The 26,146-nt window shown below is 43.5% G+C and overlaps 1 protein-coding gene across 1 annotated transcript in view; it reads right to left on the bottom strand.

The window, feature by feature from the left end:
- Positions 1–26,146, bottom strand: part of LOC126237034 (chromodomain-helicase-DNA-binding protein 7) — a 322,661-nt gene that overhangs the window by 196,555 nt on the left and 99,960 nt on the right. The window contains exons 12-14 of the mRNA XM_049946794.1: positions 25,664–25,791; positions 25,400–25,588; positions 2,041–2,272 (exon numbers count right to left, since the gene is read on the bottom strand). Coding sequence (XP_049802751.1) covers positions 2,041–2,272; positions 25,400–25,588; positions 25,664–25,791 — 549 coding nt within the window. The remainder of the gene's footprint in view (positions 1–2,040; positions 2,273–25,399; positions 25,589–25,663; positions 25,792–26,146) is intronic.

The following is a 26,146-nucleotide window of genomic DNA, read 5'->3' as shown; positions in this document are numbered from 1 at the left end:
AAATGTTTCAGTTTAGTCTGTCAGTCTTTCATTGTAACCAAAATGGCTTGCTTAAAATGTAATAATAATAATAATAATAATAATAATAATAATTCTGCAAGTTTGATTCATTCATATTAAGAGGATAAAATGCTATTTGTAGCACTTGCTACTTTTCAAAGCTCTTTTTGAAGGCTTTAAAATGCATTTTGATGGGATTTGATTACAAGAATGTTTAGAGCATGTAAAACAAAAAAAAAAAAAAACAGGATTTCATATCCAATACAATTCTGTCCACCAGTAGACATTATGAGTTTGGAGAAGTTGTTCTCCCCATAATGTTTAAACCAAGTTACTCCATGTTGCATTGGGTATTTTTGGACATTGTGATGCTAACCACACAAACTCAAGAGATGATGGCTCTCAATATCTGGTACAATTCACCATTTGCAAAAAAAAACTCTGATAAATGCAGTGCAGCAATCTGTTGGGCAGGGAGCCTTGTGAGGCAAAGAATGTACAAGGAAAATCCTGAAAGAGTACAATAAATATTTATTGTAAAACAAGATGTTTATGTAATAAATATTTATTGTAAAACAAGATGTTTATGTTTAACATTAACATCACTACAGAACCTGGTGTAAGGTGAGTTTGCCTTGTGATTATCTTTGGTGGACAGAGGAGTGATAGTCGAGTGCCAGCTGGAATGGGTTGGAGTTGGTATGCCAAGTTAGATTTTGGTACAGTTTCCTCATGTAAGAATAACCCTAGTGCTAAATGAACAAGTAGACAAAGTATAAAAATATGTTGATGAAATTGTGGTCATTTAGGTGGTCCATGGTTCCCCAAGATTAGTGGCCATGTTTCTGTTACTGTCATCTCATGTTTAACATGTGTGTTGGTATAGGGTCAGTATTAGACAGGCATATACGTGTATTCTTATCCTGTAAAAATTAACAGTTTCAATGTAACAAATAATGTGTTGGAATAACTGCTTGTCAATTGGTATGTTATGTGTCACAGTACATATCCAGGAAGTATTTACTCCTCCACACAGAAAGAAGCCTTACACTTGTTCTCAGTGCATCGCTATGTTTTAAGGAATATAAACGCAGAAAATTGTGTCACTGGAACAATATGTTGTTGTACTCTTAATTAATTAAAATAATGAGTATTTCACAATTAAACTCCACATTAACATGGGATGTTGCTGAAGAACAAGAACTGTTGCACACGTGTATCATGTACTCAGCGCTCTAATGATCCTGGTTCACCAGTGTGGCAAATGGATAGACTGGAATTCTGAAACTGCCTACTGAAGTAATATAATGATCAGTATGACTTTCTAATGAACATTCATAGGCTAATGAAGGTACACTTATCGGGATAAGTGTAGTGGACACACAAAACACAAACCACTGGGCCTCAAAACTGTCGTCAAGATTATGAACAGCACTTTGAAATGTTATACACAATTCATAGTCAAGCTGAAACTATGAAGGTCTGAATTATAGGTACAAATTTGATTCATAACAGATGGAAATCAATCAAGACCTGTGTTTTCCTCAAGATGTTCTTTCTGTTTTGTTAGAGGATGTCCCTTGGAAAGCCTACCAACACATCCAAATGGATTGTGTTCTAGTGTTTTGTGGGCCTGCTGCATGATGTTATTTAATGAGTAACAGGAATGGTAGATTGTGAGAGTCTCATTAGCTGCTCTTATTTGAATCCCAGTGATTATTATTGTTTTCCTGCTAGGCCACTGGTCTCCCTATTTGAATCTCCTTGGTCACTTTCTGTGGGGCATACCCAAAGTAGTCTCAGTACAAGACGAACATGCCAAAAACCATGCCAGTTGACAGTACTCCTCCAGACAGCCAGAATTATAACTGGTGCTTGACTATGACAGAATGTATACACACGTTTCATTTAACACGACGACACAGGTATTGCTGCAAATGGCAACTTTTTGTAATGCTAACTGTAAATTAACATACTGATTACTGAGAGAGAGAGAGAGAGAGAGAGAGAGAGAGAGAGAGAGAGAGAGAGAAGACTTACCAAATTAAGCAATCTTAATCCTTCTAGCAATTTACAATTTCTATTCTTCAGTCGATGAGCTTCATCAATGACACACAATCTCCAGTTGAATTCCTTAAGTTCCATACAATCTGTTATCACAATTTCAAAAGTTGTAATCAACACATTAAATTTCTGTATTTCCTTGATAGGATTGCCTTTCTCATTTCTATAATACATTTCATATTCCTGAACCATATTTCTGCTAGCAGTCCTGAAACAGAACAAAAGAAATTGAATATTTTTTTAAAATTTAAGTTTGCCATCATGATTAATAGGAAAATGTTATAATTATTTTTTTTCCAAATTTCTGAATGTTATATACCATTTTTACTAGACATTTAATACTGAACAAGCACTTGTGCTCGTAAGAAAAGCAATGTCTAGAATCAACAAGAAATATGACGAACAGCTAAAAGTGCACTAAAATGTGCCTATGAAACATTGCAAGAAGATACAACACACACAAAATTTACCAGAAAACAAAACACTGACTGTGTGTTGCATTTAGATGCCTGTAATGTGTCTCCACCAGTGGAAAATAGTGTGTATGACACTGTGTGGCAATCTAGCATGTGCAACAGCTTCTTATACTGTTAATCAGAGATGATAAACACCATTTGGCAGTCAGTAATGACCAATAATGGTCGTGTTAAGACTATAACCCTCCAGTCTAGAGTGTTCCACACTTGTACAGTCAGTTTTAAGGCTAGAGTGTCAGTTGACAACTCCATATGCATGACACAATCATGTTGTAGGTTGTCTTGCAACCAGGTCAAGCATCGCTATCCACTGGATGGAACCCTATCCATCACATGGAAGTCGACATGCATCATGAAAAATGTACACACCATTTCAGGGTGACCTCTTCATAGAATGCAAGTCATAGTACACCAATAGAGTGATGTATGGTGCTCCCCTGGATGTGAATCCTGAACCCTGACACTCGATCCGAATCCATAATATTTGCAGGGTAGTTACAACTCCAAGCTGTATTCCACATGAACATGTAGCAATAATCAGTCCCCAGATTTAACTGGAACTCATCCATGAACAAGACACTACCAGTTATTCCCAAGCCTAATCATGGTAGGTGACACAATATCTATCACTAGGGACCTGTAACTTAGCACCTATTTTTGTCAAAATTCACATAATCTTTTAATTATTGGATATACAAATTTAAAAGTTGTTGAGCCACATGTGTGAAGACAAAGCCTTATTGCACTGAAATTGACAGCTAAAAGAAGCCTTGATTTGGGAGCTTTTTGAGTGGAATGGTTACTTTTGCAAAAACTTGAAAGCTTATTTTTCTAAAATTGCGTTTTCTTGTTTTCTGCTTCTAGTTCTATTTAAGGTTAGAAGAAGGAGAAGAAGATAATTATGCCAACAATTAGCAGCGTTTACCTGCTGGTGATAAGAATGCTGCTCTGATTTAAGGTGTTTCTCGACATTTTTCTTTTCCCACCCGGTTTGACAATTAGAAAACTAGCAGAACCTTTTGTGGCCATTCACAGCAATCCAGCCCACTATGGACAGACCCACCAAAATTCTTAATTTCTTTGCGTGTTTTTGGGTACTTGCATTGTTTAATTCATAAATTTCGGGCGTATTATAGTATTTGAGAGTTGTAGCATCACGTTTTAGTACCTGAATAGTGTAAAATCATGTAGTCTCCTTCCGCCGCCGAGCTGTGTGTCAGCAGCGCACAAGTAGCAGCATTACTGCATTTACTAGGATATCTTGTATTTTAGTAACTGTTTAAATTTCGTGTCAAATTGTTTGTGCTCTCTGTAGATTAGTTCAGATGTTCTTTGCACAACAGTTTTTTGAATGGATAGGGACTGCAACTGCTGTGTTCAGATGCGGGCTGAGTTGAAATCCCTTCGCTCCCAGCTTCAGGCAGTGTTGGCTTCGGTCACACAGCTTGAGGCTGTTGCCAATGGGCATCACTGTGGGGGTACGGATGGGGGTTTGTCGAGGACGCCCAGCTTGTCCCATGCATCCCCCGATCGGACTACGGCTGTGGCTGCCCGGGATACTGCCCACATTGAGGCTGACCCCTTGCCCATGGTAAAGTGGGAGGTCATCTCGAGGTGTGGCAGGGGGTGAAAGACATTTCGGAGGGCTGAACGGAAGGCCTTTCCAGTTTGTCTGACGAACCGGTATTAGGCTCTGTCTCCGGCTACACGCAGCAGGCGGCTACATGGGCAGCGTGTGGCGTGGACTGGGTATTTTTTAGGTTAGATGGCCTCGGGCAAGTACAGAAAGGGCACCAGCCTCAAAGGGTGCGGGGCTAAGTCAGGACATGTGGGGACCAAGCAGCAATTGGTATTTTAATTGTAAACTGTCGAAGCTGCATTGGTAAAGTACCGGAACTTCAAGCGCTGATAGAAAGCACCGAAGTTGAAATAGTTACCGTATTTACTCGAATCTAAGCCGCACACAAATCTAAGACAAATCTGAAAAATTAGACAAGAAATCAAGGAAAAAAAATTATCCCGAATCTAAGCCGCACCTGAAATTTGAGACTCGAAATTCAAGGGGAGAGAAAAGTTTTAGGCCACATCTCCAAATCGAAACAAATTTGGTCCATTGTAATATGAGACACAATTTAGGTCGAATGAATGACGATACAGCTACAGTAGTTTGGTTCAAGTCGTAAGCTTAGCAGTTAAGGTTTACCAGGTACCCATTGCTATGCATCAGGCGCTCCGTCCGTATTTATACGGGTACCCTTCCTTTTTCACGTGCTTCGTCTGATTTGAATTGATTGCTTATTTTTCTTTGATCTGATAAGCGATTACTGTACTGTGTCATGCATTTTTGTTGCATTATGATAGTGCGTGTTTACGGCCTGTCACCGCTCGCAGCATGGCTTGCTTTTGTGCGCGCCACTGCCGCTTACAATTTTTAAAAAAAAAAGAGAGAGAGAAATCGTCTCATTAGCGAAACAATGGCAAGAGACTGTTATTTGTTGTTACTTACACTGCTGCTTTCTTTGATAATGATCAACAATAACCAAATAATAGACTGCGTATGATGGATGATGTTCTGAACGAGAGTTTAGCGAAAATTTTTCTCCGTTTGAAAATCTTTGCATGCGCCTCGTTAGTACATTACATTCTGCACAGAAATTAGAGTCATCTTAGATTTAAAAATCTAGTCAATTGCCGTGCTTCATTTCTGACTGTATCACTATTAGGCATAAGAATAATAAGAGTATAAACATGACATGATATGTATATTCTTCCACGTTTGCTGTTGTCTCACTCTAGTTTTGTAGTTTATTAGGCAGACGGGATTTAAATGAGATAGCAGCAAACACGAAACAATACATGGCAAAATGTTTATATTCGTATTATTCTTATGGTGAAGAGAATACTGCATGTGATTCACAATTCATCAAAGTTCCTATCAGCAACCATCTCTTCTCACAGGTAGGAAAAAATTCAGAACGTAAAGTTGGCCATATTGACAAACATCCCAAACAGTCTTGCCAGTCGGATTTTCGTAGTACATTGAAATGCTGCTACATTCGAAGATGAACAATACGGAATTTGTATTTACTTCTTTGCATAATGTACCAAAATGCAGAGGTCGATGAAATCCGGGTGGGGTGGGGGGGGGGGCCTCGTCCTTCACCTCTTTTTTTTTTTTTTTAATTTATTTACTGACCCAGAGGTTTTGGCGCCAGTATTTATTTATCTTCGTGCCTGAAAAGCATGCCTGTGTAGCGCTACATATATTCGATGGCAGAAGTTAGTTGTGGCGGCACCCACCAACATTTTTCAGAACTTCCACTTGCTTTGCACTCGATTCTAAGCCGCATGCAGTTTTTTGGATCACAAAAACCGGAAAAAAGTGCGGATTAGATTCAAGTAAATACGGTATAGGTACGGAAAGCTGGCTGAAGCCAGAGAGAAATTCTGCCGAAATTTTTATAAAGGCACAGACGGTGTTTAGAAAGGATAGATTGCATGCAAACAGTGGTGGCATGTTTGTCGCTGTTAGTAGTAGTTTATCCTGTAGTAAAATAGAAGTGGATAGTTCCTGTGAATTATTATGGGTGGAGGTTACACTCAACAACCGAGCTAGGTTAATAATTGGCTCCTTTTACTGACCTCCCGACTCAGCAGCATTAGTGGCAGAACAACTGCAAGAAAATCTGGAATACCTTTCACATAAATTTTCTCAGCATGTTATAGTCTTAGGTAGAGATTTCAATTTACCAGATATAGACTGGGACACTCAGATGTTTAGGACGGGTGGTAGGGACAGAGCACCGAGTGACATTATACTGAGTGCAATATCCGAAAATTACCTCGAGCAATTAAACAGAGAACTGACTCGTGGAGATAACATCTTGGACCTACCGATAACGAACAGACCTGAACTTTTCGACTCTGTAAGCGCAGAACAGGGAATCAGTGATCATAAGGCCGTTGCAGCATCCCTGAATATGGAAGTACATAGGAATATAAAAAACGGGAGGAAGGTTTACCTGTTTAGCAAGAGTAATAGAAGGCATATTTCAGACTACCTAACAGATCAAAACGAAAATTTCTGTTCCAACACTGACAATGTTCAGTGTTTATGGAAAAAGTTCAAAGCAATCGTAAATTGCGTTTTAGACAGGTATGTGCCGAGTAAAACTGTGAGGGACGGGAAAAACCCACCATGGTTCAACGACAACGTTAGGAAACTACTGCGAAAGCAAAGAGAGCTACACTGCAAGTTTGAGCACAGCCAAAACCACTCAGACAAACAGAAGCTAAACGATGTCAAAGTTAGCATAAGGAGGGCTATGCGTGAAGTGTTCAGTGAATTCGAAAGTAAAATTCTATGTACCGACTTGACAGAAAATCCTAGGAAGTTCTGGTCTTACGTTAAATCAGTAAGTGGCTCGAAACAGCATATCCAGACACTCCGGGATGATGATGGCATTGAAACAGAGGATGACACGCGTAAAGCTGAAATACTAAACACCTTTTTCCAAAGCTGATTCACAGAGGAAGACCGCACTGCAGTTCCTTCTCTAAATCCTCGCACGAACGAAAAAAATGGCTGACATTGAAATAAGTGTCCAAGGAATAGAAAAGCAACTGAAATCACTCAACAGAGGAAAGTCCACTGGACCTGACGGAATACCAATTCGATTCTACACAGAGTACGCGAAAGAACTTGCCCCCTTCTAACAGCTGTGTACCGCAAGTATCTAGAGGAACAAAAGATTCCAAATGATTGGAAAAGAGTACAGGTAGTTCCAGTCTTCAAGAAGGGTCGTCGAGCAGATGCGCAAAACTATAGACCTTTATCTCTGACGTCGATCTGTTTTAGAATTTTAGAACATGCTTTTTGCTCGTGTATCAAGTTGTTTCTGGAAACCCAGAATCTACTCTGTAGGAATCAACATGGATTCCAGAAATAGTGATCGTGTGAGACCCAACTCGCTTTATTTGTTCACGAGACCCAGAAAATATTAGATACAGGCTCCCAGGTAGATGCTATTTTCCTTGACTTCTGGAAGGCATTCGATACAGTTCCACACTGTCGCCTGATAAACAATGAAAGAGCCTACGGAATATCAGACCAGCTGTGTGGCTGGATTGAAGAGTTTTTAGCGAACAGAACACAGCATGTTGTTCTCAATGGAGAGACGTCTACAGATGTTAAAGTAACCTCTGGCGTGCCACTGGTGAGTGTTATGGGACCATTGCTTTTCACAATATATATAAAAATGACCTAGTAGATAGTGTCTGAAGTTCCATGCGGCTTTTCGCGGATGATGCTGTAGTATACAGAGAAGTTGCAGCATTAGAAAATTGCAGCAAAATGCAGGAAGATCTGCAGCAGATAGGAACTTGGTGCAGGGAGTGGCAACAGTCCCTTAACATAGACAAATGTAATGTATTGCGAATACATAGAAAGAAGGATCCTTTATTGTATGATTATATGATAACGGAACAAACACTGGCAACAGTTACTTCTGTAAAATATCGGAGTATGCGTGCGGAATGATTTGAAGTGGAATGATCATATAAAATTAATTGTTGGTAAGGTGGGTACCAGGTTGAGATTCACTGGGAGAGTCCTTAGAAAATGTAGTCCATCAACAAAGGAGGTGGCTTACAAAACACTCGTTCGACCTATACTTGAGTACTGCTCATCAGTGTGCGATCCGTACCAGGTCGGGTTGGCGGAGGAGATAGAGAAGATCCAAAGAATAGCGACGCGTTTCGTCACAGGGTTATTTGGTAAGCGTGATTGCGCTACGGAGAAGTTTAGCAAACTCAAGTGGCAGACTCTGCAAGAGAGGCGCTCTGCATCGCGGTGTAGCTTGCTGTCCAGGTTTCGAGAGAGTGCGTTTCTGGATGAGGTATCTAATATATTGCTTCCCCCTACTTATACCTCCAGAGATGATCACAAATGTAAAATTAGAGAGATTCGAGCGCGCACGGAGGCTTTCCGGCAGTTCTTCCCGTGAACCATACGCGACTGGAACCGAAAGGGAGGTAATGACAGTGGCACGTTAAGTGCCCTCCGCCACACACCATTGGGTGGCTTGCGGAGTATAAATGTAGATGTAGATGAAGCGAAGCACAATACAAAGCATTCAGTAACTGCTACCGTGCAGCTGCTTTTGTAGTTTGGCAGAACTGTTAACAAGGTAACTCATGCCTGACCTTTATTGGTATCTGATGCAAACAGGTTTAAAGTGTGCACATTCATTCACTATATTTACTTGGGGCTCCGAAAACTGGATTTTGTAAACGGATTTCCCGAATTCCACTTCTGGTCACACTCTGATATCTATTCCTGAAATGCAGTTCTATTTACCAGATTTCCATAGTCAATTTTCTTTCTGAAGGTCACGCACAACCATCATGAGACATGCCTGAGGCTAAAATTTTCTGCCAATTTGGATTGAGCGACTTTTTGTGCACTGAAGAAGAAGAAGAACAGGGAAAAACAGTTCCTGAAATTTGGTTTTTGTCTACCAGAAGTTGTATAACACGTAAGGGTGGTAAGTCACCCAAGAATTGAATACAGAACGAAATTATGTAGTCACAAATTTTTGTACTGTAGTAAGAGGAAGTGTCACAAATAATGTAGTAAAACTCCCCACAATTGCGTCTTAAGAGTGGGAGTTGTGTGTGTGTGTGTGTGTGTGTGTTTTTTTTTTTTTTTTGCACAACTTCAATGGTCATTAGCGCCCAGACTACGTTAGGAATGCACCGCGAGGCACAAGTTTAAAACAGCAACTAAAAGGGAAAACACGATAAAAGATCGACAGGCATAGGATAAAAAAACAGCATAATCAAATGTCCTTAGACAGGTTGGTCAAGTTGATAAAACGAAGAACGCGAGCAGCTGCTCCTGGGTCATCCGCTAAAATGGCATCGAGAGTACATGGCAGGCCAAGATCAAGACACAGTGTAGTAAAATCCGGACAGGACATAAAAATCTGGCGGACCATCAGCAATTGCCCACATGGGCAGAACGGCGCCGGCGCAGCCGTCAGCAGATGGCGATGGCTGAACCGGCAGTGTCCAATTCGTAACCGGGCCAAAACTACCTCCTCCCGCCGAGAGGGGTGTGAGGTGGACGTCCAAGCCAGGGGAAGAGGTTTCAAGACCCGAAGCTTGTTGTCCGTAAGTGCAGCCCAATCGGCATGCCACAGCGATAAAATGCGCCGACAAACGACCCTGCTACAGTCTGATGAAGGGACACAACAAGAAGCTGTCCGAGGCTGGAGAACCGCAGCCTTGGCCGCGGCATCTGCAGCTTCGTTCCCAGGGATACTGACATGGGCAGGAACCCACATAAAGCTAACCGGAGAACCATCGTCAACCAGCTGCTGAAGAGAGCGTTGGATCCGGTGCACGAAGGGTGAACCAGATACGGATCACTGAGGCTCTGGATGGCGCTCAGGGAATCGGAGCAGATGACATAAGCAGAATGTCGGTGGCGGCAGATATAAAGAACAGCCTGGTAGAGGGGAAAGAGCTCAGCTGTGAAGACCGAACAATGGCCATGGAGCCGGTATTTGAAACTTTGTGCCCCGACAATAAAAGAACACCCGACCCCGTCATTGGTCTTAGAGCCATCTGTATAAATGAAGGTCATATTAATGAACTTCGAACGAAGTTCGACAAAACGGGAGTGGTATACTGAACCGGGGGTAACCTCCTTTTGGAGTGAGCTGAGGTCAAGGTGAACGCGAACCTGAGCCTGGAGCCAAGGTGGCGTGTGGCTCTCGCCCACTCTAAAGGTTGCAGGGAGTGAAAAATCAAGGTGTTGAAGGAGGCGACAAAAGCGAACTCCAGGGGGTAGCAGGGCAGAGACATACAACCCGTATTCATGATCGAGAGAGTCGTCAAAAAAGGAACGATAAAACGGGTGGTCGGGCATTGCCAGTAGCCGACAGGCATACCGACAAAGCAGTATATCGCGCCGGTAGGGCAGTGGCAATTCACCGGCTTCAGCATGAAGACTCTCGACGGGACTAGTATAAAACGCTCCGATCGCAAGACGTAAACCCCGATGTATGGAGTTGAGGCGGCGTAAGATTAACGGCCGTGCAGAGGAGTATACGAAGCTCCCATAATCCAGCTTTGAGCGGACGATCGACCGATATAGGCGAAGTAGGACGGTTCGATCCGCTCCCCACGACATACCACTGAGAACACGGAGGACATTTTGAGAACGGGTACAACGGGCAGCCAAATAAGACATGTGGAGACCAGCTAAGTTTCCTGTCAAATGTAAGACCTAAAAATTTAGTTGTCTCCACGAATGGGAGAGCAACCGGACCGAGTCGTAAGGACGGTGGGAGAAACACTTTGTAACACCAGAAGTTAATACAGACCGTCTTCTCGGCAGAAAAACGGAAGCCATTGGCGACACTCCAGGAGTAAAGATGGTCAAGAGAACGCTGAAGACAGCGCTCCAGGAAACGTGTACGCTGCGCGCTGCAATAGATGGTAAAATCGTCCACGAAAAGGGAGCCTGATACATCAGCTGGGAGACAATCCATTATTGGATTGATCGCTATGGCGAAGAGAGCGACGCTCAAAACTGAGCCCTGTGGCACCCCATTCTCCTGGCGAAAGGTGTCTGACAGGACAGAACCCACACGTACCCTGAACTGTCGATCCATTAAAAAGGAACGAATAAAAAGAGGGAGGCGACCGTGAAGGCCCCATGTATGCATGGTGCGGAGAATGCCCGCCCTCCAACATGTGTCGTAAGCCTTCTCCAAATCAAAGAACACAGCCACGGTCGGGCACTTCCGCAAGAAGTTATTCATAATGAAGGTCGACAAGTTAACCAGATGGTCAACAGCAGAGCGGCGCATACGAAATCCACATTTTACATTGGTAAGTAGGCGTCGAGATTCGAGCAGCCAAACCAAACGAGAGTTAACCATTCGCTCCATCACCTTACAGACGCAGCTGGTAAGCAAGATGGGTCGATAACTGGAAGGTAAGTGCTTGTCCTTCCTCGGCTTAGGAATCGGTACAACAATAGACTCGCCCCAGCATGCGGGAACATGTCCCTCAATCCAGATGTGATTATAAGTACAAAGAAGCAAACCTTTACCTGCAGGAGAAAGGTTCTTCAGCATCTGAATATGAATAGAATCAGGCCCTGGAGCGGAGGACCGTGATCGGGCAAGTGCGTTTTCGAGTTCCCGCATGGTGAAAGGGGCATTATAACTTTCACGATTCGAGGAGCGGAAGTTAGGTGGCCTAGCCTCCTCTGCCTGTTTTCGGGGGAGGAAGGCAGGGTGGTAATGAGCGGAGCTCAAAACCTCTGTGGAAAAGCGGCCAAAGGCATTGGAGACATCCTCAGGGGCCACAAGGACGTCATTCGCGACCATCAAGCCAGAAACTGGTGAGTGGACCTTAGTGCCAGATAGCCGGCGCAGGCTACCCCAGACAACAGAAGGAGGAGTAAAACTGTGAAAGTGCTTGTGAAAGCAGCCCAGCTGGCTTTCTTGCTTTCTTTAATAATACGACGGCACTGCGCACGTAATCGTTTATAAGTGATACAATTCGCCACTGTAGGGTGGTATTTGAAGGTGCGTAAAGCACTTCGACGAGCACGTAAAGCGTCTCTACATGCTGCGGTCCACCAGGGGACCGGTACTCGACGTGGAGAAGAAGTAGTGTGAGGGATGGAATATTCAGCAGCAGTGAGAATGACTTCCATGAGGTGTGCGACCTGACTATCGCAGCTTGTGAAGGTTTGATCCTGAAAGGTCACCCTGGAAGAGAAGAGCCCCCAGTCTGCTTTGGAGATGTTCCAACTAGCTGAGCACGGAGAGGAGGTATGATGCATGAGATGGACGACACACGGGAAGTGATCGCTGGAATATGTATCAGAAAGGGCATACCACTCAAACCGGCGTGCAAGTTGGGTAGTACATATAGAGAGGTCTAAATGGGAATAGGTGCGAGATGTGTCCGAAAGAAAAGTAGGGGCGCCAGTATTGAGGCAGACAAGATTGAGCTGGTTGAAAAGGTCTGCTAACAGGGAGCCCCTCGGGCAGGATGCTGGAGAGCCCCAAAGGGGATGGTGGGCACTGAAGTCTCCAGTTAACAAAAATGGTGCAGGTAGCTGAGCAATAATTTGCATCATGTCTGCCTTGGTAACGGCAGACGACGATGGAGTGTAAACGGTACAAATGGAAAATGTAAAAGTGGGGAGAGTAATTTGGATGGCAACTGCCTGCAGGCCGGTGTGCAATGTGATGGGATCGTAGTAAATATCATCCCGGACCAGCAACATAACCCCTCCATGAGCCGGAATACCTACCACAGGCGGTAGGTCAAAACGCACAGAGGTATAGTGTGCCAAGGCAATGTGATCGCATGGGCGTAGCTTCGTTTCCTGGAGGGCTACGACGAGCGGACGGTGCAAGTGGAGCAGCAACTTCAAGTCCTCTCGGTTGGAGCGAATGCTGCGAATATTCCAGTGAATAAGTGCGATCGTGAGAAGAAAAGGAAGTTGAAAGAAGGGGTCACCTCGAAGGCCACTGAGGGCCTGGCTTCGAGCGAGTACTGCCACCGCTATCAGTAGGCGGACAGTCATTGTCCATTGGTTCTATAGGTTCATCGGCCATCTCGTTAAGATGGCCGGGAGGAGGAGCTTCCTCCGCCGGTGAACGGCCAGATGTTCGGCTACCAGCGGTGCGGCCAGGCGAAATGGATGATGGCCTGGGGCGGCAACCGCTGGGTGGCGCAGGAGAAGAAATGCGCCATGGCGGAGAACTGTGCTTCCTATGAGCCTTCTTGGAAGGTCGTTTAGTGGAAGTACTGGTCGACGGCTGGGAGTTCGAGGTAAGTAGGAAGGCCCGTGCATCTGACTTCTGTGTCTTCGTCTTGGCAGAAGCTGATGAAGGTGCTTGTGTTGGAGGGGTGACGGGAGAAAGAGGAGACGTCGACCGCGCGATCTGAGCACTGGCCGAACGGACGACCGTGGTGCTGAAGGTCATATCGCATGTCTGTGTCGCCACCTCCCTGGTAGACCGAGGAGAGGCGAGGACAGTACTGTATTTTCCCGCTGGGAGCAGCGTGGGCTTCCTACTAACAAATCGCTTCCGAGCAGCCGAGGTGGACACTTTCTCTTTGACCCGAATTTCTTGGATACAGCGTTCTTCCTTGTAGATGGGACAGTTGTGGGAGGACGCTGCATAGTCACCCTAACAGTTCACACAATGAGGAGACGGAGGTGGACAGTCACCCTCATGGGCATCCCTGCCACAAGAGACACATTTAGCCGCATTGGAACAAGACTGGCGAGTGTGATTAAAACGCTGACACTGGTAGCAGCGCGTAGGTGTCGGGACATAGGGGCGAACAGAAATAACCTCGTAGCCCGCTTTGATGCGCGATGGCAGCTTAACACTATCAAAGGTCAAGAAAAGTGTCCGGGTCGGTACAAGGTCATTGTTGACCTTTTTCATGACCCTATGGACAGCCGTCACGCCCTGCTCAGCGAGGAAAGACTGAATCTCCTCGTCAGTCAATCCATCGAGTGATCGAGTATATACCACACCACGAGACGAATTCAAAGTGCGGTGAGCCTCCACCCGGACAGGGAACGTGTACAGGAGTGTGGCCCAAAGCAGTTTTTGTGCCTGAAAGGCGCTCTCAGTTTCTAGTAACAAGGTACCATTACGCAACCTGGTACACGACTTGACAGAACCAGCTATGGCATCTACACCCTTCTGGATAACGAAAGGGTTGACAGAGGAAAAATCCTTGCCGTCCTCAGATCGAGAAACTACGAGGAACTGTGGGGCAGGCGGTAGTACTTTTGTCACTGGTGGCTGGTCAAGTTTCTGTTTATGGGCAGAAGTCGAGAGAGAAGAAGAGAAATCCATTGCGGAGGAATCCCCCATGATTGCCAGCATCTCCGATGGCGCGCTCCTTCCTTGTGGGGACCCTCTCAGAGGGCACTCCCGCCTTAGGTGAATGTTTACACCTCAGGTCACACCTCCCAAGGAACAGACGGAGGGACCAATCGGCATGGTCAGAAGGTATTAGCTCAGGCAATCACCCCTCCCTGGGCCTGGCCTTTACCAGGGGGTATGTGCGTGCCTTACTTGTCTACCCAGGGCGGAGAATTACGCGTTACTCCATCACCAGCTACGCGTGGGTCGGCCTTCAGGCGCGCACAGGGAGGAAGGAAGAAGAGGAAAAAGAAGAGAGAGAGGGAGAGAGAGGACAGACTGTCTCAAACGCCGAGGCGGAGACCAGAGAAGGCAAGGAGAAGACGGCAAGGAGAAGAAGGCAAGGAGAAGAAGGCAAGGAGAAGAAGGCAAGGAGAAGAAGGCAAGGGAAAGAGTAAGGAAGACAGTGAGATGGAGAAGAACAAAGTAAGGAACCAACCAAAGGAAGGAAGAAACGAGAAGAAGTGAAAACCAAAACAACCGCAAATATAGGTCGTGCAACCGTCCGTCTCCGGACGCAGGCGCTAACTACCCCCTTGAGGGGGAGGGACTCCTTTCAGTCGCCTCTTATGACAGGCAGGAATACCTCGGGCCTATTCTAATCCCCGGACCCGCAGGGGGAAAGAGTGGGAGTGGGGAGGTAGCATTCCTATGTTTTTCTTGAACAACTCTAAAACTGTGGCTTTTAGGACAAATGTTTTCCAGTACAATTTTAGTACTAAATTTCATGTCCCAGGGGATGACAAAACTGCAGATTATTAAAAATAGTGTTTTAATGATGCAAAATTAATGTTTATTCTTAAATGAAATAGTTTAACAATAAGTATTGAATGTGTGTACCATGTAAGTGCAGCAGAGCTGTGTCAAGTGATAAACTGTGTTCTGGGGTGTAACAATGAGGAGAGGGAAGGATAGATGGAGGTGGAGGGTAGAAGCATAAGGAAAGGTAGATTGCCAGATTGTGGTCCTGCATTTCCCTCCTTCAAATGTCTGCAAAGTGAACAGCGAGCAGGTGATCCCCACTATACCTACTTCATTATGTCACAAGAAGCAACTGAAGGGCATTTCACAAAGTTGTACAGACTCTTCGTAGTGTGCCTTACGAATCACTGGTGACCTGGTCCACAGACATGCCTGGTATTGAGAGGGTGATACTTCCTACAAAGTCCATCAACAGGACACGGAATACAAGTACGAGTTGCAATAATACTAACACAAAAAATGCTTATATACTTTTATGGAAATATCTGCACATTCTTTTATAAAATTAGAGGGGAAATTGATTCTCAACCATTCTCTATAGCAGTTGTAACGTTCTTCCTGGATTGACACACATGCTTGGAATGACGTGGGGTTTTATTAGAACCAAAAAATTACAAACGTTCAAAAAATGTCCGACAGATGACGCTTCATCTGATCAGTACAGCAATAATTAGCATAACAAAGTAAGACAAAGCAAAGATGATGTTCTTTACAGGAAATGCTCAATATGTCCACCATCATTCCTCAACAATAGCTGAAGTCGAGGAATAATGTTGTGAACAGCACTGTAAAGCATGTCGGGAGTTATGGTGAGGCATTGGTGTCAGATGTTGTTTTTCAGCATCCCTAGAGATGTCGGTCGATCACGATACACTTGCGACTTCAGGTAACCCCAAAGCCAATAATCACACAGACTGAGGTCTGGGGACCTGGGAGGCCAAGCATGACGAAAGTGGCGGCTGAGCACACCATCACCAAACAACGCGCGCAAGAGATCTTTCACATGTCCAGCAATACTTTTGTTTTATTTTTGGTTCTAGTAAAATCCCGGAAAGTATCCTGTCACAAGTGGGGTACTTTTGGGGTTGTTCTGTGGGAGGTTCTGGGTTTGAGGGGATGAGGAAGTGGCTCTGGTTATTTGCTTCTGTGCCAGGTCGGGAGGGTAGTTGTGGGATGTGAAAGCTGTTTTCAGGTTGTTGGTGTAATGGTCAGGGATTCAGGACTGGAGCAGGATACTTTCCGGGACTGGATAGGACTCTGAATGTGGCTCTCCAGCAGGGATACGACTTCCTCAAATCCTGCCCTGAAATGAGATCCATCCTTCATGAAATCCTACCCACTCCACCAAGAGTGTCTTTCCGCCGTCCACCTAACCTTCGTAACCTCTTGGTTCATCCCTATGAAATCCCCAAACCACCTTCCCTACCCTCTAGCTCCTACCCTTGTAACCACCCCCGGTGTAAAACCCGTCCCATGCACCCTCCCATCACCACCTACTCCAGTCCTGTAACCCGGAAGGTGTACACGATCAAAGGCAGAGCCACGTGTGAAAGCACCCATGTGATTTACCAACTGACCTGCCTACACTGTGAAGCCTTCTATGTGGGAATAACCAGCAACAAACTCTCCATTCGCATGAACGGACACAGGCAGACAGTGTTTGTTGGTAATGAGGATCACCCTGTGGCTAAACATGCCTTGGTGCACGGCCAGCACATCTTGGCACAGTGTTACACTGCCCAGCTTATCTGGATACTTACCACTAACACCAACCTATCAGAACTCCGGAGACGGGAACTTGCCTTTCAATATATCCTCTCTTCCCGTTACCGACCAGGCCTCAACCTCTGCTAATTTCAAGTTGCCGCCGCTCTTACCTCACCTGTTATTCAACAACATCTTTGCCTCTGTATTTCCGCCTCGACTGACATCTCTGCCCAAACTCTCTGCCTTTACATATATCTGCTTGTGTCTGTATATGTGCGGATGGGTATGTGTGCGTGTGTATACCTGTCCCTTTTCCTCCCCAAGGTAAGTCTTTCCGCTCCCGGGATTGGAATGACTCCTTACCCTCTCCCTTAAAACCCACATTCGCTCTCCTTCCCTCTTTCCTGATTAAGCAACCGTGGGTTGCGAAAGCTTGAATTGGGACACCACCTTGACGAAGCATTGTCCATGCGGGTGGAAAGGCTTGCATATCTGCATTAAGTTGAACGCTATGCCGAAGGTAGAGGACCTACTGCAAGAAAGGCCTCAGCCGATGGATCTGACTAAGAGTGTCCCACAATGTCCCATCTTCCCTATCCACTTCTAGTCCTACCCACTTCCCTGACCCAACCTACGGTGTGATGCGATCCGTGCCGAGGGGTGCATGGCACATGGGAAGATGTGTCAGAAATGGAGCCTCAGGGCTACCAGGCGACCTACCTGAATAAGTAGCCTTACACCGCAGAGGGTATTCGTAGTGGACCTTGTAGAACCCCAAATCTCGTGGGACCAATATGGACTCTACTAAAGAAAACAAAGAAAAACAAACTGAGGGGCAAATTGAGACCTCAGATACCCAAACATCGGGGTCAGAACTGATGGAAGACATTCCCACTACTGAATCAGGGACTAGACCTGAGCCAGAAGTGTGAACTGTAACCGAGAAGCTTCACCAGATTAAGATCAAAGGCTTGTCTGGGGCCCAGAGGAGGAAACTACTCACGGAACAGAGGAAAAAGGAGGTGAAAGAATGGCTTCCTAAAGACAAGTGGAGGGAATTAAAGGGACTTGAACCTAAGACCCCCAGGAAGAAACTGTCTCAGGTTGACGGGGATACACAGACCTCCACTACATCAAAGACAGGTAGCAAGTGGATAAGGGAGGAATCAAAGACTCCCTCCTCCCTGGATAAGCTAGTCCAGAAAAAACCGAGACAAGAAATAGGGAAACAGGCCAATAGTACTGCAGTCTCGGTTTTTAGGATGGCAGTTATCCAGGAAGGTGGCCATCACCTCGCAGAAGGAGAAATTGATACAAATGGTCCTCTTTGAAAATATTTGGGGGGGGATGCTGACCAAGGACCCAACTTCAGGTGGGTCTACCTCGATCGTGGTGCCCTCATATTTGTCTATGAGGGGTTGCACACAGTGGAATGGCTCAAGGACTAGGTGCCCATGATATCCCCATGGGAAGATGCGAAGCTGTTGGTTAAGACAGCTGCGGTGCTTCTTAAGAGTGCAAAGATGGGTACCAAGGATTTTTAAGGAAGTCTCTCCGAACATTCTGTTTGGGAAAATAGGGGCCCAGAACCCAGAAGTCTCAACAGAAGACTAGAGATTGATCAACCAGAAGGTTGCACCGGAAGGACGAACCCTGGTGGTGGAGATCGGAGAGAAGTCTCTGAAGGCGATGCAGGAGCAGGATCTGAAATTGTTTTTAGGGTTCTCGCAGGTCACTGTCAGGGTTCTCAAAGACTTTAAAGATGGCAGCAAGACGAGACTGGAGGTGCTGCAGATTAATCTGCAGCACTGTAAAGGGGCCTCTGCTGCCCTGAGTTGCTGTCTTGGGAGGCAGGAAGTGGACGTGGCCCTGATACAATAACCCTATTTATATAGGGGAGGTGTATCAAGCCTCGGTGGCAATGGAGGTAAGCTGATTTGTGCTAGACATCTAAGAAACTTCGAAACATTCATCTATCTAAGAAATGGAATTTATTTCATGCCAATGATGGATTTCTGCTCCAGGGACTTACTGGCCATTAAAATGCAGCAATAGGAGGAAGGTATCATGAGGGAAATTGTTTTGGCCAAGGCATACCTACCTTATGAAGACAGCTCTCCTCCCTTGGTGGCGAGGAGACTGGTAGAGACTTACAATTGGCAAGGTGACCAACTGCTGGTGGGATGAGACGCCAATGCCCACGACCTAATGTGGGGCAGCAAGGACACCAAGAGTAGGGGTGAGTACCTTCTTGAATTTATTTTAGCTAACAACTCAGAGGTCCTGAATAGGGGCAATGAACCTACATTCAGGAATAGCAGAAGGGAAGGAGTAATTGACATAACTTTTGGTTCCATGATGATGGGCAGCTATGTCAAACAATGGCATGTGGTGATGGAGCCATCCTCATCAGACCACATGTACATTAAATTCAAGGTTGAAATGGGAATCAGATAGACCATGACCTATATGAATCCCAGGAAAACAGACTGGGAGACATATAGGAGGGACCTTGATTTAGGCTTATTGGAAATTAAAACCTCAATAAGGAAACCAGTAGAATTTGAGGAAGTAGCAGAGGCCATAGTGACCTCATATCAGGACAACTGCACAATCACCAAGAACTGCACAAATAGGAGTGTGCCTTGGTGGAATAACAATTTGGAAATGCAAAGAAAACAGTTATGGAGACTGTTTAATATTGCGAGACAAAGGACAATGGGCTAAATATCATGAGGCCCTTGTCAACTACAATCTTGCAATCACACAAGCAAAGAAGGCATCCTGGAAGGCATTCTGTGAGGAAGTGGAGAGCATGGCTGCGCAAGACAGACTTCACAAGATTCTCACTAGAGTACCAACCAATCCAGGAGGTACGTTGAGGAAGGAGGATGGGGAATATACAAAGACGGCACATGAGATGCTGGAACTGCTCCCCAAAACTCACTTTCCTCAATATGCTCTGCCGGACAACACAGACCAGAATGTGATCCCGGAGAGAGACTAAGAGAGGACTGGGAATCGGCCAAGGATCCATTGGGCGGTGGGAACATTCCAACCGTTAAAGTCACCTGGCCCAGATGGAATTTTTCCAGCTCTCCTCCAACAGGCAGAAGATAAGCTCGTAGGACTCCTATGCAGGCTATTCAGGGTAAGCCTAGCAGTAGGAAATGCTTGGAGGACAGTGAAGGTTGTCTTCATTCCAAAGCTAGGCAGAATTGATCATACCAAGGCCAAGGATATGAGACCAATCAGTTTGTCCTTCTCCATTCTCAAAACATTGGAAAAACTGGTTAATGTATATGTTGGGAAGAGGCAGCTCTACATTCAAACCAACACGCAACCAGGTAAATCATGTGAGACAGCTCTTCACCAACTCGTTGGGAAGGTGGAGAAAGCACTCCACTTCCAAGAAATAGCCCTCTCCATCTTCCTGGATATTGAGGGGGCCTTCAGTAACATGACCTTCGATTCCATGGTAAGGGCAGCAGAGGCTGATGACCTGGGGACCACTATATGCAGGTGGACCAGGGGCATGCTTAGTGGAAGGAAGGTAGAGGCTACCATGGTGAATGAAGAGGTGGTAATTAACACCATTAGAGGCAGCCCACAAGGAGGAGTTATGGCCCCTCTATTGTGGAATCTAGTGCTGAACGAACTCGTTGAGGAATTAAATTCCAGACAAGCTTCTGCCAAGGATATGCAGATGACCTTGTCATAGTAATACTTGGCAAATTTACCGACACAGTTAGAAATATGGCAGGAGGAGGATTGGACATTGTGCAAAATTGGAGCATTAAACAGGATCTGAGTGTTAATCCTCAGAAGACTGTTGGGGTGCCATTTACAAAGAGACATATTCAACACAAAAGTTGAAATCTAAAGCTCTTCGATGAAACTCTACCTATGAAGGAGATAGTGAAATACCTAGGGGTAACCTTAGACAAGAAGCTAACGTGGACCCCTCACATTAAGAGCATCTGCTCCAAGGCAGAAAGTACTCTAGTGAGTACTAGAAGGTCTTGTGGCACTGGATATACACCACAGTGTTAGACCTAGGATTTCCTACAGTGTCTTAGTGTGGTGGAAGAAGGTAGAACAGCGGGTTACAGCTAAGGAGCTTGCTAAGGTGCAGAGATTGGCCTGCTTAGCCGTAACAGGTGGAATTAGCAGTACACCAACCACGGGAATGGAAGCCAAGCTGGACATGTCTCCACTACACCTGTGGGTCAAGATGGAGGCAGCAGCTGGGACACGCAGACTTAAAACTGGTAAAATCTGGGACTCATTCTGATATCCCAAATCACACACTAACATAGCGAGTGAGTTAAATATATGAATGGCTGGGGAAATGCCTGCCAACTATATAGTAACTCCCAACTGCTTCGACAAGCTTACAATATAATAATTGAAAGCAGGGAGCAGTGGAAAAAAAAAACAGCTCGACATCGTAAGGGGGGCATTGTTTGGTTCACCGATGGGTCAAAAATAGACCAAGGTGTTGTGGCAGGGGCGTAGGGGGTTCAGCCAAGATGGAGGGCATCATCTCTCTAGGAAAACTGGCGTCTGTATTCCAAGCTGAAATTACTACAAACAGGGGAGTGTATGGAGGAGAATATGTAGGCACTGCAAAGAAGGTTATAGCAGGTGACAGAACATGGGTATACATGTATGATGTCGAAACCAAGGCCCAGTCATCCCAATGGAAATTGCCTGAAGAGCGAAAACCAAAAAAGGTTCGACGAGTTCGATCACATGTGAAGGTTCTTCTCACTGTTTTCCTCAATTACAATGTGATAGTGCATCATGAGTTCCTACCTTAAGGTCAATAACAAATACTAACTGAAAGTTGTGTGTCAGTTGCTTAAAGCAACCCAAAGGAAGTGACCAAAACTGTGGCGAAACTACTCATGAAAATTTATTTACGATAATTCTCCCACTCACACCTCACCTCAATTCTTTTTTGGCAAAAGAATGTTTATGTTGTCTTAGCCATTACATTCATCAGACATGGCCCTCTGCAACTTCTTTCCATTTGCAAGGCTGAAGAGAACCATTAAAGGGCATCATTTTGCTGCAATTGATGAGACAGAAACATGATTTCTGAAGGAGCTGAACACCATAACAAAAAGTGAGTTCCAGAAGTTCTTTCAGATGGGTAATTTGCTGGCACAAGTGTATTATATTTGAGGGGGATTACTTTGAAGGGGGCAATGTTGTTGGAGAATAAATAAAGAATACTTTAAGAAAAACAAAAATTCCCATTACTTTTTGATCACACCTTGTATATCAGATCTAGGAAGCATACACCCCAGGAGAACTTAGATGATGGAGGGAGAACTTAGAATGTACTATCCATGTTTTCTAATTTTTTCCCCCTAAAGCTCATATCCACAATACTGTAATGATGTAACAAAAAAGGAATGAGCAAAATAGGTGCTCCATCAAGAAGTAGGGAGTCCATTATATTACATAATTTTCAATCTCCATTACAAGTAGAGCTATGAAGCTCAATATATTCAATAGCAGGCACCCCATACACATTGTTAAATACTTAACGGATATCATTCATTCATAAAAACGACAAACATAATTTTTGTTTCCTTAAAGAGAAAGTCGAATATAACTTTAATTTTAATCTTGTGTATCTTAAAGGCCAACCGTATAAAGCAGTTGATCTCGGATTATCAGTGAAAATGACTTCAGATTAAACTTAATTCAAAAATTCGCATTGTATACATATTAATCCCAGTTCATATCACTGTGAAGTAGGATCACCTCTGACTGGCAAACTTTGGTGGATAGTGTCTAGTTGCACTGCAATTGTTAGTTCACCACCTAGTGGCATTACAAAACAATGTTTTTGTTTTGTACAAATATGAGTTAAAAATAAGTACACAATAAAGTTTTTATTCACAAATAATGATTAGTAAATATGTGAGAATGACACACACACACACACACACACACACACACACACACACACAGACAGACAGACAGAGAGAGAGAGAGAGAGAGAGAGAGAGAGAGAGAGAGAGAGAGGCAGAGAGGTGCACACACCTAAGAAATATCTCAATCTGTATTGTCAGCTTCAGAAATTATCGACTTTAAGTAATGAGTGTAGATAATAACTGCTTGGAAACAACTCATAATTAATGTGATTACTTTAGGGTACAGACACTTAGCAACAGCGTAAAACAGGGAAATCGAAAATATCTGCAGTGAAAAGTTAAAGTATGTGGAGATCTACAGCAGCCAATAATAATTGAATATCTCTTACAAAAATGTTCTCTAGGCTTGTCTGGAGATCTACAGCTGCCAATAATAATGAACATCTCTTACAAAAATGTTCTCATGTTATTGAACAAGACTAGTAGTATGCACATGAATGTTTGTAATCATCAGGCAATGTTTCATGGTTGCGTCCTGGAATACAGACTGGAGGATCTCGAGTTCAATCCCATGTCAGCTCGGATAATTTTATTAATCCCCACCCACTACCTCTTGCCACTTCTGGCAATGTTTGAGTAACACTGAGTTGTTTCAGGTCTAGGATTCAGGGTAAAACTGAACTATGCAGCAGTTATCGCTGCAGCATTTAACTTGCACAATACAATAAAGCAGTTAGTGCCTCAGATGAGGAGTCCGAAACGAGTAAGACAGTTAGGAGAAGAGTCTACAAAGAAATTACAGTACTAACAGGAAATGAAGTTAATAGGCATCACAACAAAATGAGGACAGCATTCACTTACAATGTATATACATAAAAATATTTACAAAATTTGAATTAATTTATAAAGTGTCAGTTTGAAACCCTGATTTTCTTTTCATTTCTTTTAGCTCCAGTTCTTTAATTTATGTACCTACTTTATTATAGGTTCGCTATCATGGCACTGTAATCTTTTTTCATAAATTTGATATTTCACATTGAAAACATATTTTATTCCTTTGTTTTGAGGATATGTGTGTGACACCGCAGTTGCTATAACAACTCTGTTTTGTGTGTAGCACATTTGCTTATAATTAAGTTCAAAATACATGATTTATCGCTGTTGTGGTTAACATACACTGTCATTCTTACCAACCCAATGTAAATAATCTGTCGTTTATTTGTTATCAATGAAGAGAACAATATTTTCATTTGAAGTTACAGACTTCTACTCATTTATTAATGTTGTGAATGAAAAACGAACAAGAATGTAACAAATAATATCATAAACTACATTTTTCGCAGCAAACATGTAATTCCAGGATGAAAATCTACTTATGATTCTAAAGATTGGAAAAGTTATAAATTGTGGCTTCACAACTGCAACTAGCTTTCACAAATTTTCCCTTACAATACGTTTGATGAACTTATTACTACCAGTTCTTTGCATTTAAATATCAAAAAGTTTTTACTCCAGTTTACATACTGCACGTAACTACAGAGATGAAATAGTGGCCCAACACATTCCAAAAACAAATCTTTTTCAGCTCAGGAGAAGTTTGCAAATCACACCTTTTTCTGCTTACTTTACTCTTTCTTTATAAAACAGAACCTTCAATAACAAACACTGTGTATCTACGATGTTCGATTAATATCTTGAGTCAAAGCATAATAATCGCATTGATATCTGGTTTTAGCACTGTTAAGTGTGTTTTGTGCTAATTTATATCAGCACTGAACCTTCTTCAGTGGAGCCAAGTCTATTGTTATACAATGGAGCAGTGTCCTGGAGGTCAAAATGCAATGTTAATGCAATCAATCCTTACAATAACACGAAACGTTTCCGTCAATCAATGATGATGGGTGTTTGTAGAAAGGATGCCTTATCTAAGCATGCAGTGATCCATAATTGTGTAACAGTAACACTAATTGAGCAACAGACACAGCTGTTTTTTCAGAAAGCTCTGCAGTACTTATTTCCACAGAACTAAATGGCAAGCAAGACACACACTTCTTGCCAAGAAATAAATTAGAGTTGTTGGATTTGTGATTGCAGTGATGAAGGGGAAGAATTTGGATGGAACATAGACATTTGATTGAGAAAACAAATAGCCTTAGAGAAAAAACATAGCTGCAAGCCATTTCAGTCAAAGCCAAATATCTTTTTCTTTTACAAATATGATTAGGATTGTAATGAAAATTATTTTCCTTTATTTTGTTGTGCTGCTGATCTTAAGTAATTAACAATAAAGTGAAGCAGTAAGACTGTAGTAGCCACTGGAGAATTGTGTGTTTAATTTTAAGTTATTTGCGTTAGAATGACATTACTTCCTGGTCAATCACAAGCACTTTCCCTTGCTAAGGAAATCAATATCAGTTTAACAGTTTGTTTATTTTAGCTAGTTTGGCCTGCAGGTGTAGTTTTTAAAATAAAATTATGACTATAGCCTAAAAAACATATACCCTGCAACAATACTTACGAGCCATGATATACTATTACATTCATGTCAGTCCACGCTTCAAACTCACGTTGCCAGTTTGGTATGGTAGAAAGAGGTGCAATGACCAGGAAGGGGCCTCTAATTCCATATTCGTGAACTGCATGAATAAATGCTAACGACTGTATAGTTTTTCCGAGACCCATCTCATCTGCCAGTATACAGTTGCGGCTGGAAATGACAATAATATTTATGGAGTAACTTTTCTAATATTAGCATATATTTAATAAACGAATTGTTACATACCCATTGTACCACGAAAAAAGCAACCAGTTTAATCCTTCAAGCTGATATGCTCTTAACCTATTACCATTTTTATATTCTGGAGATTCTTCTAATTTCACCCATGATTCTGGGGATGGTTTCTTCTTTGGCTGGAAAGTAAGGAAAAACAGAATGAATAATTATTTGACAATATCCCACTCACTCTATTATTAGCTCATTTTATTCTCGACTGTCTTTTGCCCTCATCTGCATGCATTGTGCTCAAAATGTTATTAAAATGTTTCATTCTTCACAGCACAGGTATTTGTATTTTTATAGCCACCGCCAACAGCAACAACAACTTTGTTCCTTATGACATCTCATAGCAGAATTTATGGTTCATCAATTTTTCCTCACTTCAGTATATTTAATTTCCTTAAAATCTTTTTTGTGTATTCACTGCCCAACATTTTCTGGAAGATGGAAGAGGGCAAGAAAAACAATGCAAGGGAAGAATAACACTTT

Source organism: Schistocerca nitens, chromosome 2, assembly GCF_023898315.1.
Source record: "Schistocerca nitens isolate TAMUIC-IGC-003100 chromosome 2, iqSchNite1.1, whole genome shotgun sequence".
Lineage (NCBI taxonomy): Eukaryota > Metazoa > Arthropoda > Insecta > Orthoptera > Acrididae > Schistocerca > Schistocerca nitens.
This window is presented reverse-complemented; position numbering and strand designations above follow the sequence as displayed.